At 42.0% G+C, this 18,168-nt stretch overlaps 2 protein-coding genes, 1 long non-coding RNA gene and 1 other non-coding gene across 4 annotated transcripts; 2 read left to right on the top strand and 2 right to left on the bottom strand.

The window, feature by feature from the left end:
* Window positions 1-2,563: 2,563 nt before the first annotated feature.
* LOC133506745 (uncharacterized) lies at window positions 2,564-3,948 on the bottom strand. Its single transcript, XR_009796594.1, has 3 exons — window positions 3,820-3,948; window positions 3,349-3,414; window positions 2,564-3,232 (listed from the first exon to the last, which is right to left on the bottom strand). It is a non-coding gene; the product is annotated as an uncharacterized LOC133506745 (long non-coding RNA).
* Window positions 3,949-6,024: 2,076 nt separating this feature from the next.
* LOC133505858 (protein CutA homolog) lies at window positions 6,025-9,666 on the top strand (the record flags this gene model as incomplete). Its single annotated transcript, XM_061829370.1, has 7 exons — window positions 6,025-6,089; window positions 7,180-7,255; window positions 7,468-7,616; window positions 8,475-8,534; window positions 9,164-9,209; window positions 9,292-9,341; window positions 9,422-9,666. Coding segments are annotated over 7 exons (546 nt in total), but the record flags the coding sequence as incomplete, so codon positions are not given.
* Window positions 6,717-6,789, top strand: trnai-gau (transfer RNA isoleucine (anticodon GAU)). The gene has a single exon. It is a non-coding gene; the product is annotated as a tRNA-Ile (tRNA).
* Window positions 9,667-9,849: 183 nt separating the features above from the next.
* LOC133505597 (somatostatin receptor type 5-like) lies at window positions 9,850-13,475 on the bottom strand. Its single transcript, XM_061828768.1, has 2 exons — window positions 10,534-13,475; window positions 9,850-10,444 (listed from the first exon to the last, which is right to left on the bottom strand). Exons 1-2 carry the CDS (start codon window positions 11,257-11,259, stop codon window positions 9,887-9,889), a joined length of 1,284 nt encoding a protein of 427 aa, XP_061684752.1. The 5' UTR covers window positions 11,260-13,475; the 3' UTR covers window positions 9,850-9,886.
* Between the last annotated feature and the right edge of the window lie 4,693 nt (window positions 13,476-18,168).

The following is an 18,168-nucleotide window of genomic DNA, read 5'->3' as shown; positions in this document are numbered from 1 at the left end:
GGATAAAAGAGCCAGACCTAACACGTTTTGGCACCCTACCATTTGGATTTAATCACAGTGATCGTGAGTATGCCATTTTGCGCTGTTTCAGTGTTACTGCAAAGGGTGCTTATCCCACAATTTTTGGCACTGGGGTACCAAATACTAAAGTCCTACATATGCATTTTTTTTGTGTGCCGTTCTAGTGTTCCTATGGAGGGTACCCCAAAACAACCATTTGTTACCGTATCACGTTTTGGCTCCCTTCTTGCTCATCTTCACATGCTCATTGCTCCCTTTTCGCGGCGTCAGAAACGGACAGCTCCCGGAGCGTGTTGGCCTGTGATTGGTCGCCAGTGTGCTCACATGACAGAAATGCACACACAAAAAGCCGTGCGTGCAGTGCGGTGCAGTGTGACGAGCTGTGGCTGGCTGGCCCGCAGCGACGCTACACTACACTGCACTGCACACTACACTGCACACACTTTTTATGTTCTGTGCTCACATTGTGCTGCACATGAAGGCGCATGCGAATGGCCAGCGGGTTCGGCGCTTGTTGTTGATATTGCTGTTGTTGTTTTTGTCAGCTTCTGCGTTGCTTCACGTTGATGTGTCCTACTGGCCTGCATGTGACTACCGGGCCTCAGAACGACATCCCGCAAAACAGACGAAGGTTTTCGACACCCATCGAAGCTACCGCATGTGCTAACGGTGGCCATTTTGTAAACAAGTCGAGAAACTGTAGAGCCACATGAACTTAACATGTTCTGTAAATTCCAGACAATTTACCGTAATTTCCGGCCTACAGAGCGCACCGGATTATAGGCCTCAGCCAGTACGTTTGTAAAGGAAATACCATTTGGTACATACATAAGCCGCACCTGTGTTAAAAGGCGCAACTGCCCACATTGAAACTCACATTGAAAGATGAGATATTTACAAAGAAAGACGGTACACAGAAAGAGTTTTCAATGTTTTAAAACCTTAGCTTACCTTAACAAAAAAAAAAAACAGCTGCGGCAGCTATACAGTATTAACACGGTAGCACAGCACTAACAGAGCCGGTTAAAAAAAAAAAAAAATCATACCTAAAACACTGAGACACAGCAGTAACCGAGCAGCAACACGCTAGCACAGCGCTAACAGGCCCAGTTAAAAAAAAAAAAAAAAAAAAGATACTGGTAAAAATCACTGAGACACGGCAGTGACATTGCAGCAACTCGCTAGCACAACACTAACGCTAGCGCAGCGCTAACAGGGCCGGTTAAAAAAAAAACAACATACCGATAAATGTCACTTCCTTGGCACATATATTCCACCGGTCTCACTCTTACCTTTTCCACTTGAGTGCCCCCTTATGGCCGATAGAAAAAATGCACAAATTAGCGACATCACCGCATAAGCCGCAGGGTTGAAAGTGTGTGAAAAAAGTCGCGGCTTGTTCTCCGGAAATTACGGTACTACTCAGTGAACCTCACGCACATTTAAGCCTTAAATATATGAATACGTTTGTGTTTCTGTAAACATCAAAGAAAACACAGTCTTTCATTGTAATGAATTCGATTGATTTGGGTGCAGGGGAATTAATTAAGGAATGAGACCCGATGAATTCTTCAGTCGACTTAAGGTGTTCTCGTAACCATCCATCCATTCATTATCTGAGACGCTAATCCTCACAAGGGAGCCTATTCCCAGCTAACTTCTGGCAGGGTGTGGGGTACACCCTGAACTGTTTGCCAGCTAATCACAGGCTTTTGTAACCATCAAAAATAATTTACCGCATTTCACACTGTGCGTGTTTTCATTACATCAAAACACAATTTTGATTTTTTTTTTTTTTAGTGAGCCTGGTGGAATGATGTTGGTAAGCATGTACGTCTTTGATGCTGCTTAGTATCTGCACGCCAATGAGCATGGAATCTCTGACTCGATGTGCTGTGACGAGGCTGCGAGTTGACCTCCCACACACACACACACACACACAAGCGGCGTGAGTCGTAGCCGTTAGCTGTGGGCTACGCGCAACAAAGGCTAGCGCGCATCCTACACAGCATTTGAAAGCATTTGGGCTTCAATAACTACACTGTCCACTTTTAGAGTGGAGAGGCAACGTTTAAACTCCAGCAAGCAGACGTCCCACACGCCCGCAACCTCAACGCTCATGCGGTAAAGTCAGCTTCATAAATATTGGGACGGGGACTCAATTCTCCTCGTTTTGGTTCTGAACAGCACAGCACTGGATTTCAAATGGAACAAAAAGGATGTGCTTAAACTGCAGGTTTTCGATGTTAATTTTGGGGTATTGACATCCAAATACGGCCAAAGGTGTAGAAATTGCAACAGTTTGACAAATTTACACACATGTCCCCCACATGTTAAGGGATCAAAACCACTGGGAGAATTAATCATAAAAAGAACTTGCACTTTTTAATACTTGGTCGCATGTACTTCTAAACGTCACCAGACATTGGATTTCATCCCTCGTGATATTCTGCCAGGCCAGATGGAAAATGACCCGAATCATACTGCAAAAACAACCAAAGATTATTTTAAAGCAAAGAACCATAATTTTTATTCAATGTCCTAATCAATCAACAAATTGATGGATAATTTGTTGGGAAATTAGAAATGAAGGATTGCAGTTGATTCAGATATTGTTCAAATTGCTGTAAAATGGATTTTGGTAACAGAAACAATGCTTTCAATGTCACAACAAATTCTAGGTCAGATTTTAGCAAGCATTATGGAAATATACACAAATGATTTGCTTTTGCCAGCTCCACAAAATAACGTTACAGGCCGGATCTTGCCCCCAAGCCTTGAGTTTGACACCAGTGTCGGATTAGGTTTAAGGTCAAATGATTATGGTTTGTATTGGGGTTAAGGTTGGATTGAGGCAAATTCCTATTGATTTTGAATAATAACTGGCACAATATATGTGAATGCGTCTTGGCTGATTTTTATTGATTTTGAGCCATCACTAATCTCCAATTTAATTTGTTACAATTGGCGCTCAAAGTTGTTTTGTAGAATGCTAAAAATGGGAGGCAGCTTTGCGAATGGTGAAGACGAAACAGCTGGCTGCTTTTACTTCTCTTCCTCCTCTCGGGTCTAAAGGACATGTTTAACATTCTCCTCCTGGTCCTCCTCCTCATCGCGCCACTTTTACCTCCGTGGATGCAGAGGCTGGGAAAAGCCTTCCATCATGGCAGCCGCCGTCGCTGCGTCAAACGCGGCGTTGTTGCGTTAGCGTCTGAAGGCGAACAAGAGGAAGATTGTTTACGCTCCCAACGCACACAAACAACATTAAATCGGCCAAAAAAATCCAAAATGAAATCTGATGGAGGTCTTCAGAATAAATGCAAATACCTTCTTCTTCTTCATCTTCTTTTAATGTAGTCGTGTTTTCAATTCACAGCACTGGCAAGTTTACCTCTGAATGGCAACAAACAAACAAATAAAAAAAATACATTTTCTTTGCCGCTTATCCCCAAAAGTGCCGTGGGAGTGCTGAAGCCCACAAATAAATAAATTAATTAATGTACACTTTTTCTAAAATATGCAAGACAATTTAGAGGTTCTAGTGAGACAAATGTACATTTTGTAAACAAAGAAATTGAAATGATCAACAACCCTATTGTGCATGTTTTGTAACGATAAAAGACCACATAGTTTGTGGAATGTACATATTTTGTATTTACAAAATGACAATTTGAATGTTGACAATTTGTACATTCGGCCTTAATAAATTTGTATTTTTATAATAAAATAGTCCTTACTCAAACTAAATGTACACATTTCCGTTAATATCAAAGGCAAGATAGTCGTCAGCGGACTTACATGTTCTAGTAAACGCCAAAAAGAATTAAGTCTTTAACCTAAAAATATCAAAGGCAATTCCAGAATGTATGGATTATAAACCCCAAAGATTATGTTGTGTTTGAAGATTTTAACTTCTGTGTGTCTTCGTGTGGACTTTTCCGTGCTTTAAACATATCTTGGATTCCATGTTGCTAAGCAACAGACTACCCCCATGTGCATCACATGCATTAAAGTTTTGCCCATTTGTTTCATCCTTGCTTCCTACCCCCCCCTTTTTTTTCTTTTCTCGTCTTCTTCCTTTCCTGATGAGTCTCGTGCTCATGACCCGAGGTCAACGAGCTAATGAGCAAGGCGGCAGCGTTTGAATGAGCAGGAAAATGTGCTGAACACAACGGAGGCGCCGGGCTAATTGCTGTGGATTCTGTAGTCCTCACGGGCGGACCTTCAGCTCGCTGACGTCACAAACCTCTGCATAACGGATGAGCTTTTAAACAAGCTGCCCACTGTAGTGACTGATCCAAAATGTCGGGACCAAAACTCATGCAGTGTGAACGTCTCTCCACTGTAGTGACTGTTGTACGACTTTTAGATGAAAGACGTCTCCACTTACTGATTGTCATTCTCATGTGTTTGTTTCACAAACAAATAAACCCATCACACGTTTTATTCCCCCTCCCAGAGTGAGACCAAAGAATGAATTTGGCTGCAAATGAGACACAAAGCAACAACTTTCCCGGCAGCCCTCCAACACTTCAGGAAGAGGCAACACTGCGGAGTGCCATATTCTGGAAATAGGGGAGGCAGGGGGGCTGGGGGGGGGGGGGGGGGGGCCGCACAAAAGGAAGGTGGTGGTGGTGGTGGTGGTGGGTGGGGGGTTGGGGCGACGCTGCAGTTGGCATCAATGTCCTCTGCCACGCGGCGCACACCCGGCCTGATTAGAATGCAGAGGAGGACGGCTCTGCTACAAATTGAAAACATTGATTCTCCTCATGCTTGGAGGAGGCGAAGGAGGAGTTGATGGACAGGCGGAGAGAGGGAGGGGAAGCGGGTCAAATCTCCTCGTCCAACATGAAAGAGTCGATGTTTACACACACACATTCTACCAACTCAGGGACTCGTGGTCACCATGGCAACGTGGTCACGGCACGGTACATATTTGTGCGTGTTTTGTGTGTCTGCATGATGGCACGTCCAGCTGTGGTGGCGAGAGGCCACGCGGAATGCAGACAAGGGAGGATGTCCAGATGTGCTGACTGCACAGTTTCCATGGGAACAAGCACGCCCTCAGCATCTCCCCCTCCTCTTCCCAGCGCCGCCATTATTGCAAAAAGCAGCCGCTAAAATGTCTTCCTGCATCTTCATGAGCGTCCTTGCACTCGCCGAAGCTGTTCGTGTTTATGCGTGTGTGTGTGTGTGTGTGAGAGAGAGAGATAGAGATAGAGACAGATAGAGGGAGAGAGAGAGAGAGAGAGAGAGAGAGAGAGCGAGAGAGAGAGAGAGAGAGAGAGAGAGAGAGGAGAGAGAGAGAGAGACGAGCTCATTATGCTTCATCCAAGATGGAGGCAACCAGTGTCAGGGAGGTAAAGAAGATGTTATCAAACAGAGTGCATGGACGCACGCACGCCCGCACTCACACACATTGATTTATGGCGCGCGCGCGCAATGAGGGAGTGTGTGTGCGTGTGCGTGCGTGTGTTAAAGACTCCCAGAAGTCGATGAGCGAGACGGGTGAGCGTGCAGCGTGGAGTCACCTCCATAGCTCTCCGCTCACATGGCGAGATTGCAGTTTTCAAATATTCACGGGTACGTGGCGTTATTGCAAAGAGTCCAAACTGTACACGCATACATTCTTGCGATGAGCGTCAAGCTCCCTCCAGTTGAATACCAACAGGCAAGTTTCGAAATCGAGTCACCCAGCGGCGATTGAAGTTATTGCACCTTAAAGCACGATCGTGACGATTTCGAAGAAAACTAAAAGAATAAGGGTGCGATGCATAAAGGGAGATGCTTAAACACTGGTTACGTTTTTATCTTTAACAAAATATTTGATATTTGACAAAAACAAGTAATCCTCACAAACTAATTCTAGAAAGGAGCAAGTTACGATTTGTTTTCAATGCCCATGCATTGCCTTAGAGGGGAACGACGACCTTTTCAACATGGCCGCCACGTAAGCACGTGTGTTAACCGAACGGTGGGGAAAGTTTCTAAATTGGCTGTTCTAATCGACGACAGTTGCTACACTTTACGGTAGTGCAACGCTCGCTAAGCATCAGTGTCAGCAGCAGGTAAACTGATACATTAAAAAAATCGAGTATCGACTTTTGTTTGATCACATTTGTAGTCGCTCACATTATGTTTGATGAAACAAGTTGCGTGGTAGTAGGAGGGATGACATGCAGCTAACAGGTGCAAATATAGCGGGTGAAGCTAATTACTTCGCGACCTTTAGAGCGTCGTTTGTGTCTTTATTTCTGCTGTGAATGCAAAATGCGTAGACAGGTACCAAAGTTAAAGGCAGCGCTAAGAAATTACGACAAAAACAAAATTATCACGTCTGGCTATGACCAGTTGCCGTTTAGGTAAATCCCCTCGCTTTTTAGGTATAGATTCGCCCGACTCCAATTCAATATGGGCTAAGTAAATCATCTCATGTTTTGGATGTACAGATTCACCACATCTGGACTCCCGAGTATATGAAACTGCAACACAAATGACTCAAAAACTTTCCCCGAACAAATGGAATGTTATCTTGGGTCAAATATGTAATTACTGTATGTGATCACATAAAGCATTTTAATGGGAAAATGCTACATTCATGTGGTCACATATCCATTAAAACTTTGTAACTAAATTAGCATCACATATGTGGTCAAACACATAATTTTCTGAGAATTATATTGTTTTAATAGCGAGGCCCTGTAGCTCAGTGGTTAGAGCACTGGTTTGATAAACCAGGGGTTGTGGGTTCGTATCCCACTGGGGCCTCCACTCCCTGAGAAGGGTTGCGTCAGGAAGGGCATCCGGCGTAAAAATTGTGCCAAACATATGTGCGTTACGCCAAACATATGTGCGTTCATCTGAGATGACACGCTGTGGCGACCCCGAAAGGGACAAGCTGAAAGAAACTTACTATATTGTTTTAATAGCAAAATGTTACATATTAATTGCCAAATCTATGGTTATAGTTAATGTAATATTAATAGTTTTTTGATGAATTGTGTTATAATTGCAATTTATATCATTTTTGTGATTAAAATTATTAGTATTTTTTTTAGTATAACTGTTTTGTGGTCAACTTTACATTTTTTATTGTGGTCAACTTTACATTTTTTATTGTAGTTGCTGTAATGAATGTGCTTGTCTTTTCTCAATCAGGCGTGTTTGTGTCATGTGTATTGGACTTACATGCATTGAGGCGCTGCAAGGTGGATCCAGCCGAACTTGGCTCCTGGTTAGTATGCACAAGGTTTAAAGTGACATTTTTATACTGCTTATGACTGCTAATGTGTGTTTATGGGAATTCATCCGAAATAAACTTTTTTTTTTTTAAGAAAGCTTGCATCTTCTAATTAGTCAGGATTAGTAGGCTGTGATTTTTCCCCTTTCCCCCACTGAAGGACAGCATTACACCATGTGACTTAATTTCATCTTGTTCCTGGTCAGACGGTGCTGCTGAGTGCGTTTATGTTCCAATTGCTGAGGAGCGTGGGACTGAGGGCGTTCTCCATGGCTTCCGAGACGTACATTTCAGGCGCGCACTCTGCTGCTTTTGTCACCTGCCCCAATGACACGGTGGCCAAAAACTTGGCCAGGTAACCCTCATTTAAAAAAAAAAAAAATTATTAGTGTCTTGGTCATTGTTATTTTATTGAGTACTTTCGAACAAGGAAAGAATCAATCGGACCAATTTCCATCTGATAGGCCTTAATAATTGACAGTGGTGTTTTTGTACAGTTTTTATGGTCCAAAGTGTATTTCCATGGGATATATTCAATCTAAAAATTTTGCTGAAATAAAAATACCTGTCAATTTGATGAATGACCAACCAATTGTTGTGCATCAATGTTTTTTTTTTCATTTAGATTTTACTCTCAATTTTTAATGTACTTTTTTTATAATAGCCTACATTTGTGTATCATTCTAAATTTTCATTAGATTCATTTTTTTAGTTTTTTATTTTAATTTTTATTTGATCACAATTTTTGTTTAGTTGAACATGCTTAGGTTAAAATAATTTAGATGATAAAATGTAAAATGCCATTTTGTGTGGCTTTTTGTTAGGTTTTCTAATTTGATCTTTAATAGTATTTTTCTGCCTTTTCAGTTGAGTGTTTCAATTTGTCTTTAAGTTTCAGATATTTAATTTTCATATTTCCATAATACAACTGGTGTTTTATAATTTTCATTGGATTAATTTTTTTTTTACATTTATTGTCTTATTATTTTCCATCTTAAAAATCTTTTCAGTGTCATTGAAGATTGTGTGCATTTATGTTGTTTAGGTTGTATTTTTTAAGATTTCATTAAAAATTGTAGACTTATGCATCAAATGTATGCATACATACAGTATACACAGGACATATTGTACATACATAATAATCCACAGCAAAATCATAAACTGTGCTCATTTGCAATGGTATTGAAAATGCATGTTTGTGTTTGTCGCACAGAGGCATTGTGCAGCAGAAGCTGGCCGCCTGCGTCAACATCGTGCCCGCCATCACGTCAGTGTAGGTGTCCCACATACACAACACCGCTCACTTTTCTTCGCGTCTTGTTTGGTCGCCGGCTGCGTCATCCACTTCAAAGAAATAAATGCATCCCTCGCATAGATGCCAACGTGTAGTCCTGTCTGTCTATTTCCTTCAGTTCATGGATGCTTTTGTGTGCACACTGACTTTTTACTGTTGATTCCATCTGAACTCGTTGGCATACCAAAACAATCCTTTTTCTTTACTGTGAAGCTCTATTTTCACGTGGCGTGAGTTATAAAATACTGCTGAAATTTTTTAACCTTCACATAAATGTTCAAGTCAAATTTGAACTAATTTTGTCCTTGACAGATTAAGAATAACCTAAATGTCATTGTTTCAGTCTGAAATTTGATGACTTTCTAAAGCGACCCAAAATACACAAATTGAAAAACATTTAAATGATTCTTTTGTACAGTTAGTACAAGGTTTTTGTACACTGAGGCTTTTTTTATGCCATGGTGTTCAAGGGGGAGTATGGAAAAGTCAGAAATGTCTTTTTTGGTGGTATTGTACTTGGTGTGAAATGGTTTAAAACCACTGACAGAATTATTATGAGGATATTCTTCTCTTGGGTGACATTATGATGATGATGATATTATTGTCAGGTATGAATGGCAGGGAGCTGTCCAGGAGGACAGTGAGGTTCTGCTGGTGAGTTTGGTTTTCATAATAGCAGAATTGCACTCTAAAAATGCATTTTGAGACATCTGATGTGCGTTTTCACCACATTTAGATGATCAAGACCAGAAGCTCCAAGGTCTCCGATCTAACCGATTACGTCCGGTAAGTCCTGAGTTCATATCTTTTGCTGTAATTAGACTTCATGTTCAATTAATGACTGTTCTATTTTGGGCCGCTTCCAGTAAGAACCACCCGTACGAGGTGGCCGAAGTCATCAGCCTGCCCATCGAGCAGGGCAACCCGCCCTACCTCCAGTGGATATCTGACGTCGTGCCCGAATGAGGACGTGGTAGTCATGGACGGGTGACTAGTGTGCTAATTACTTAAACACAACAAAACTGTTTATAATTAGCTTCGCTTTAATCAATGCGTGGGGAATGTACGTTTGTGCCGAGGGGACATCGTCAGTACTTCATTACAATTTTTTTTTTTTTAAACAAATAAATATGCTACCTTAAAATGGTGGCTGGACATATATTTATTACATATATTTTAATATACAAAAACTAAACATTTGAACAGCATTACGCATACATAAAAAAAATATGACCTTTTTCTCAAATTGACAGTTTTCTGAAGGCGCCTGGTTGAGTTTGTTCTTTAAAATGTGCTAAGAACACAACCAAAACTTGCGAATAACATGGGGCTCACAAGCAGCTTATTTCTAGTACTGACTTCTCATTGTTTGACTTTGGCTCTCCCTCCTCTTGTCGTGTGTTCTTCACCTCCTGAGTCCTCACTGTCCCAGAACCTTCTGGCCCTTGTGTCGCGTTTAGAGACATTTTTTGTGGGCTCTCTTCGTGCCACTGGACCCCCTCCTCTTCCCTGCTCCTTGGCCTGTGCATGGCCATGCCGCCCCACTCGGTTGGTGGCCGCCGGTCAGCGTCTGCCCTCTCGTGGGTGCGTACCTGCCGGGAGGCCCGGCACAGAGCCTTGCGGAATCCCCGTTTGAAGTTGTCGGACAGGAAGGCATATAAAATTGGGTTGGCGCAGCTGTTGGCGTAGGATAGTGCAAGCACGAAGAAGTAGAGGCCACGCAGGTCCCCGGGCAGAACTACCAGAAGGTTGATGATGTTGAGCGCATAGAAGGGGAACCAGCAAAGCACAAACACTGCCACCACCACCACGACCATGCGGGTCACCTTGCGCTCGGATCGACGACGGCGCAAGGATGTCGCCTGAGCGCGTTTGCTGACGCTGCGGATCTGAGGACAGACAATGACGACGTCTTTAGGATTAGGGATTATGATTTGAATGAGGATATCAAGACAATGCTAGCGTTTGCATGCTGTACCTTAATGACAATGAGCAGGTAGCTCATGCAGATGACCACTAGGGGGCAGCAGAATCCCACCGCAAAGGTGTACACGATGAACGCTGTCTTACACAGCTCGACCGGCTCGGGCCACACGATGCCACAGTCGCCGTCCCCTCGCCTCACGTCGGCGAACATCACCACCGGAAGCACCACCACGAAGGATCCTGCCCACACCGTCGCACTCACTGCCTTGGCCACCGGGGGGCGCCGCCACCGTCTCGCCTGTACCGGCTGCGCCACAGCTAGGTAGCGGTCTACCGACATGACAGCCAGGCAGAAGATGCTTGTGAACTGGTTGATGGCGTCCACAGTCATCACCACCCGGCAGAGGAGCGAGCCGAAGGGCCAGTAGAGAAGAGCGTTCTGGGCGGCCAGGAACGGGAGGCCGAGCATGAAGAGCTCGTCGGCTACGGCCAGGTTGAGGATGTAGATGTTGGTTGCTGATGCTCCGTGACTGTGGTTGACCACAACGTGGATCACAAGGGTGTTGCCCACCAGGCCCACGACGCACACCACGGCGTAGATGAGCGGGATGAAGACCCCCGCCAGGCCCGGGAGGGCGCTCCCTAATTCTGAAAATGGTTCACCGTCTCCTTCATCTGTGTAGTTGTGGGTGATGTTGAAAAGCAAGGAGACAGCGGTGGAGTGGAGTCTCCAGTTGGATGGGGGGATCCCTGCCCGAGTAACCGGAATGAGCTCCATGAGGCGCCACACAAATATTTTGTGTGGCTCTGGCTTGGGCTGCCGCTTTTTTCCTCTCCACCAAAGCCTCCCCTCAAGAATAAACAAAAACTGGGGTGGGGGAAGCGGGGAATAAACGATTTCTTTTAGGCTCAAAAATGAAATTGTTCCTCCCCCAAACACATAGGCTTTTTTTTTCTATGCTTCATGTAGGTCTTGGATTGGTTTAGCAATGAGGAGTAATTCAGTTTAAACCGCTAAGTAAAACAGGTAACGCATTCTATGTCAGTCTTTCTTAATTAATAATTATTAGTAGTGTGTGGTATATTCATTCTTAGAAATGTAATAAGTGCTGCATATGGTATGTAAATGGGCAGACGCTTTCTTTGTAGATTCGAATGGCGCAATAAAGCTCGTGCACCTACGTCATAAAATCACGTGACTTTTGTTTACCTCGTCATATTGCCGGTCTAACAAAGCATTGTTCAATGCTCAGTCTGTTGAGACGAAACGAAAATATGTCTTATAGCATGACGCCCAGAGTCTTGTCTGATACCGTTGCACATTTAGAAGGTGAAAATAAACTAATGTACGTGGAAAACTTAGATAAACTCTGCATAGGGGATACGTATTAATGCCAAAGTCGATGTTTTCGCCGATAAGAAGTTGGACTGTTAATTCGCTTCCGCTTGTCTTGGACAACTGGATGTACACGTGGATCTGGTGAGTAAGTTGTCGAGATTTACACGGAAAAGTTAGAAAAGTCTGGATGCATACAAATACTTTGTTGCTGGATCTGTTCTCAATCAGAAATAAATCCCACATAGTGACGGATTGAGGGCTCGTGAACACGGAAGTGAGTTTGGCAACACGTTAACCTTTGCCGGAATCCATCGATCTTTTCAGCTACTATTCAATACAAATACTAATATTCAAATAAACGACCCCTGGTTTTACACAAACTCGCATTCATTAACTGTGATTGGGGAAAAAAAAAGGATGGCGTCATCTCCACGGAACGTACATTGAAGCGATGCCGGCCACACTTAACAGCCGTAAACCTCTGTGACAGTTTTTTTTTTTTTAACGCATTTGTTCTCAAATGATCCAACTTGGCATGATAAATACTTCTTGGTAAATTGAGATTGCGAAGAATAAGTCCTACCTGATATGAAGTGATCGCGACACAGGCATGTGTGTGTTTTGGTTTGTCACCATCCATCACGTTTAATTGCCGAAATCCATCGATATTTTCTGGTCTTTTCAGCTGGTATTCTATACATTGATCTCTTTGAATATCTGTCTCGTCTGTTGTTACAACCAACAGCACAACAGGTCTCGGGCATTGTAAATATTCTCCTCGGTTCAATGCCTCCCACAATGTCGAGCAGCTCTGTTTGACCGGCAATATGGCGCCGTGAAAATTGTGACGTCACGTGCACGAGTTCTATATATGACTGGTTGGGTATGTGAATTGATAGACGTAGCTGTGTAGGCAAAACGACAGTAAGAATAGTAACATTATGTGTGGGTATGAATAGACATTGTTAATTGATGTATGTGAATAGATAAACGTTTACATAATGAATGTGAATAGAAAGATGGAGGAAGCAGAGGCTGGTTGAATTATAATGGGCTAATTATCTTAGCATGCCGCCACCGCCATAACCAAAACAAGCTTCCTAATGGCCGCCACGCAGCACCGAGGCACACCCGCATCCCTCTCTGTAATGGCGCATAATTGGTCGCCGCTTCTGTTGGAACAAAATGTACTGACTAATGTTGGGGAAAACAACATCCACAAACCCCGAACGAAAAGGACATTAGCGCATGCGGTGGATGGAGAGGCGATTGAACTCTGGTGCGACAATCATACAAAGACACAAATGGGCGGATATTTTTAAACTATATGTGAATGTACAGGCAGATGTTTATGCATGTGTACTTGCTGCCAGTATACGTGAATAAACCGTGTTTACCTCGTATGTGAATGAGTGGACAGAAAAATGTTTACCTTCAGTGTGTCGTGTGAATGGCAAGAATGTACCTTATTTCACTGCGTCACTGAGCACACCCAAGCCCAATCTCCACCAGACCTGTTCGATCAAGAAATCACAGATAAGAAGCCGTCGGCCAAAAGTCTGAAAATGTTGTGATAAAATGCCACCATCCAAAGAAATTCAAGAACAGATGAGAAATAAAGTGACAGATATCTCAAAGTGCTACAAAGTTATCTTTTAAAGCTTAGGAATCCAGCGAACCTCAGTGAAAGCCATTATTCACAAATGGAGAAAATGTGGAGGAGTTATCAGCCTACAGAAATCTCAGTACTCCGAGAGCACAGCAACAGCACATCCAGGAGCTCACAAAGGAACTCAGGACATCTTCTAAAGAACTGCAGTCCTCCCTTGCCTCAGTTAAGGTTAGTGTTTATGTAAAAACAAAAAGGAAGAGAATGTGCAAAAATGGCATCTCTGGCAGAATTCCAAGGTGAAAACCAACGCTGACCAAAAAGAACATAAAGGATCGTCTTACTTTGGCACAACCAAAAACATCTGAATGTTTCCCAAGACTTTTGGGGAAACTATTGATTGGCGAGATAAAATGTAAACGTTTTGGAGTGTGTGCGCCTCTTTACATCTGGAGTAAATTTTACACAGCATTTCAGTAAAAGAACATACCAACAATCAAACATGGGGGTGGTAATGTGATGGTCTGTGGCTGCTTTCTACTTCAGCACCTGGACGACTTGCTGTGATCGTTGGGGCCGTGATTTCGGCTGTTTTTACCAGGAAATCTTGAAGGAGGTGGTTCCACACAGTGACACTTTCTGTTGGTTTGTGTGCACCCCTGGATGTGTCCATACCATAATGGACAGTGAGGCGTGTACAATTTGTGCATGAGCATCGCAGTGCTAATAAAAACGGGCTGTTAGCCAAGTGCCGCACTCCATGCTGGGTGATTTCCTGAAAGCCACCCCAGGCATTTTCTTTTGAAGTGCGCGTCCAATTCAGTCACGCACACAATCAGAGCTGATATTTTTTCCCACGAGGCATCTCTTTTGTCCCAAACGTTCCTGTCATGCGTCGCCCTGGCGACGAAGGGTCAAGACGAGGCCCCGCCAGCGGAGAGATAAACGAGGGGAAGCACAGCCACGGGCGACCGCTCGATTTGAGCGGTTGTCACGGGCTTTTAATGGTTGCTGATGACTTTGTGACCTTTCCTCATTGTTCCGCCGAGCCGCCTCACAGCGGGCCGACGTACGGATTCTGGGCACCGACGCTATATATAGCGTGGCGCTAATTAACAACATGAGGCCACATTGATTTATGTGATTGGAAATGTGCTGACAGGCGGCAGAATGACAAAACGAAGCACGATGATTGGTCGTCAAGTACCAGATGCAGATAACTCCCGTGCCTTGACGAGTACATACGATACATTACAATTTATGCTGTTGTCACTTTTGTGTGAGAATAGCACACAAAGTGAGTTGCTGTGTAGACTTTTAGATGTCATGTTGTCATCTTGACCTCATGACAAATGTGCACAATTTAGACAATATTGCTTCATATGACAAACCAAGTCCATAAACTCCAAAATTATGAAGATGCAACTGTTTAAAAGTCACTATTCTTTTGTGTTCGACTATGAGTCTAACGTTTGAAAAGGTCAGACAAACTCATGGGTTTCGCCACAAAGTGGACGTTTGAGCTCAGATAAGGAAATGTTATGTTTGCTGGTAATTTTTTTTTTACAGTTTTCCCAGTAACGTAATGGATTACAATTACAGAAATTTTGTAATGAAATGAAGTAATCTCGTTACATGTAGTTACTTACTTCCAACACTGTGTATGTGATTGGACAATGACACTCCTCCATAGTGTGTATGAAAGGCAGACAGACCGATGTTTACAATATGTACACTCCTTTCCAAATTATGGTATTTATGCAAATGACATTTTTTAATCACGTCTTCTAAATAGCTGATACAAATTATCTTTCAACCTTCAGAATAGATTTAAAATGTTTGTGTTGTGTGTGTGTGTGTGTGTGTGTATATATATATATATATATATTATATATATATATATATATATATATATATATATATGTATGTATATATACTGTATATGCACCGTTCCAAATCATTATGCACGGCATATTCTAGACATATGACAGGTTTTAAAGAATGTAAAAAAGTCCATCCATTTTCTTAGCCCCTTATCCTCACAAGGGTTGCGGGGAGTGCTGGAACTTTGGCCAGCTATCAACGGGCAGGAGGCGGGGCACACCCTGAGCTGGTTTCCAGCCAATTGCAGGGCACTGTAAAAAAAGTCATTTATTGTGAGGTCATATTTTCCTGAAATTAAAAGCTATTTCTGTCCAATATCACTTTACATTTTGGCACAAGTGTGTGAGTGTGTTTGTGTGTGTACAGAAACATGTTTGACAAGTTGAACTGTAATCACGTCCAATACCAAAGTCACAATGTTCCAAAATCGCTTGATGTTAATGGGTTCGCGCAGATTGCTTGAAATTCACGAGTACTTTTTCTGATTGATAGTCGACAGGTGGCAGTCAGCCGAAAAAATGTCTAGAAATAATCACCTGGATGGCTCGGTTCTGGCGATTTAACTGTCGCCTGCTGCCCGATGTTCCACCGAAACACGATAGACATCGGAAGTAGCGCACACGTACGCAATCCAGCCCGATCTGGTTGAGCCCCCTAGGGGAGGGGTGATGACGGCAGCCCCAAAAGATCATAAATCCCATAATAATCAATCCTTGTTCCTTAGGGGGGTTCATCAGCTTTTGTTGTCTTCATTAGATGAAAATGTCATCACATGATTAAATTATTTCACATTCACAAACGCACACAAAACCATGTAAAATAATAACATAGTAATACATACAAAAAAATACCCTAAATAATTTCAATTAAAGTTGATTAAAATGCATCTATACTAAAGACATGGAAATCATACAAGTAATAATACATGAACAGAATTCATTTTAAAAAGTAAGAGAAAATGAAAATAAAAAGATATGTAAACATAACACAAAAAGCTACGTGTAGAACAGAAATAATTTAAATGCTTTAAAAAATGCATATGCTTTGTTATTTTATCCCATTCATATATCAACGAAATAAAGATATATAAAATATTTAAAAAAATGAATAAATGTAGACTGAATAAAAAAGAAAATAATGTAATAGAAACAAACGATTTTCAAAAACAAAATATATATGCAATAATATTTTTTAAATTATGCTAGCATGCAAGCTCAAGAACATAATGGTAAGTTATCAAAAATATAATAAATTAATAAAAATAATACAATACCAACATGGATGTAATGTAAAACATATCTTCCAAGACATGAGTATACATCATAAATGCATCCATTATAAGAGCATAATAAATTGAATCATTCAAAATGTTTACCAAGTACAAGAATGTATGTTTTATAGATTAATAACAATAAATACATTTGAAAAATACATAATAATATACACTTGGATAGTACATTTATGAATGGATAAAATACTTTTGAGACAAAAATGAAAGCGGAGAAATAATGTATAATAAAACAAATAATATACACATAAAACCAGATGATGCATTTAAAACAAAAGATTAAAAAAGAAACTGTTGATGAATGTGGGAATGATCTAATTTGAACCATTTCCTGCTCCACTCACCTTTTAGCCACCAGCATGTTCAACAAAAGTTGACAAAAATAAACGAACTATTACCTTTGATTTTATTTTGAGTCCCTGTGACGAAAGACGAGTTGTAGGGGAAACCGTGAGAATCGGTGAAGATGTGCTGAGCCTCCGCCAAACATTACCCTCGCTCCGGTGGTCCCTCCCTCCCAACACACTCGCTCGCACACGCAATTGGCATGCTAATAGAGTATCAACCCAGCCGCTACAGATACTGTACCACTGCAGCAGCAGCAGCTTTGCCGCACACGCTCCAGATCAATACCGGCAGCGAGATTCTTTGAAGGGATCTCGACTTGAGCCTTAATTGTCTTACCAGATTAAAGTCATTATTGTCCGTTAGATAAGTTATGTTTTAGAGGGGGAAACAAATATTTTCTGAGAGAAAAATTGTATTCATCCATCCATCCATCCATTTTCTTTGCCGCTTATCCTCACGAGGGTCACAGGGCCTATCCCAGGTGTCAACGGGCAGGAGGCGGGGTACACCCTGAACTGGTTGCCGGCCGATCGCAGGGCACACGGAGACAAAAAAATCACACTCACAATCACACCTAGGGGCAATTTAGAAGGTCCAATTAATGTAGAGAATCATGTAGATAGGTGGGTATTTTTGAAAAAAAAATAGTTTTAGAAGTAGTAATTTTAGACAAGAAATTGTGGACATTCAAGAAAAAAGTCAGCATGTTACCTCAAACTAAAGATATTTTCAAGGAAAAATGTATATTTTTTTGTAAAAAAAAAAAAACGCTGCATATTTTGCAGTAAAAATGGTGCATTGTTGTGGAATTGAATTTGTATATTGTCAAGGTATGTTTTTCCATATTTTAGAGAAAAAACTAATCTTAATGTGAGTAAAATTGTATATTTTTGATACAAAGTAGGATATTATCTAGATTGAAAAGTTGTAATCTTATATTTTCAAGGTGAAAAAAAATTCAACCATCTATCTGGCGCTCGGCCGAGGTCGGGTTGCAGCAGTTTAAGCGGACATGCACAGACGCGCTCGGAACGACTCACCAGGTTGGTGTCCACGATGTGAGCCACCTCATCTGACTCCTCTCAATGCAGAGGAGGAGCCGCTTTTATTCAGTGTACAGAATATTTCACAGGGGAAAAAAGTTATCTTGGGGAACAACCCCCCATCCCCAAGCATAGTCTGTTTCAAATTGTCTACCGTTATTATTTGTATTGTTTGG

The sequence above is a fragment of the Syngnathoides biaculeatus genome, chromosome 9 (genome assembly GCF_019802595.1).
Source record: "Syngnathoides biaculeatus isolate LvHL_M chromosome 9, ASM1980259v1, whole genome shotgun sequence".
Classification (NCBI taxonomy): Eukaryota; Metazoa; Chordata; class Actinopteri; order Syngnathiformes; family Syngnathidae; genus Syngnathoides; species Syngnathoides biaculeatus.
The sequence above is the reverse complement of the archived record's forward strand: the minus strand, read 5'-3'. Positions and strand labels throughout refer to the sequence as shown.

Excerpts from the sequence above, each read along its gene's own strand:
- LOC133505597 (XM_061828768.1), bottom strand. The coding sequence starts at position 11,259 with ATGGAGCTCATTCCGGTTACTCGGGCAGGGATCCCCCCATCCAACTGG. Across the intron at positions 10,445-10,533 it reads ACCTGCTCATTGTCATTAAG|ATCCGCAGCGTCAGCAAACG; the intron begins GTACAGCATGCA and ends GTCTGTCCTCAG.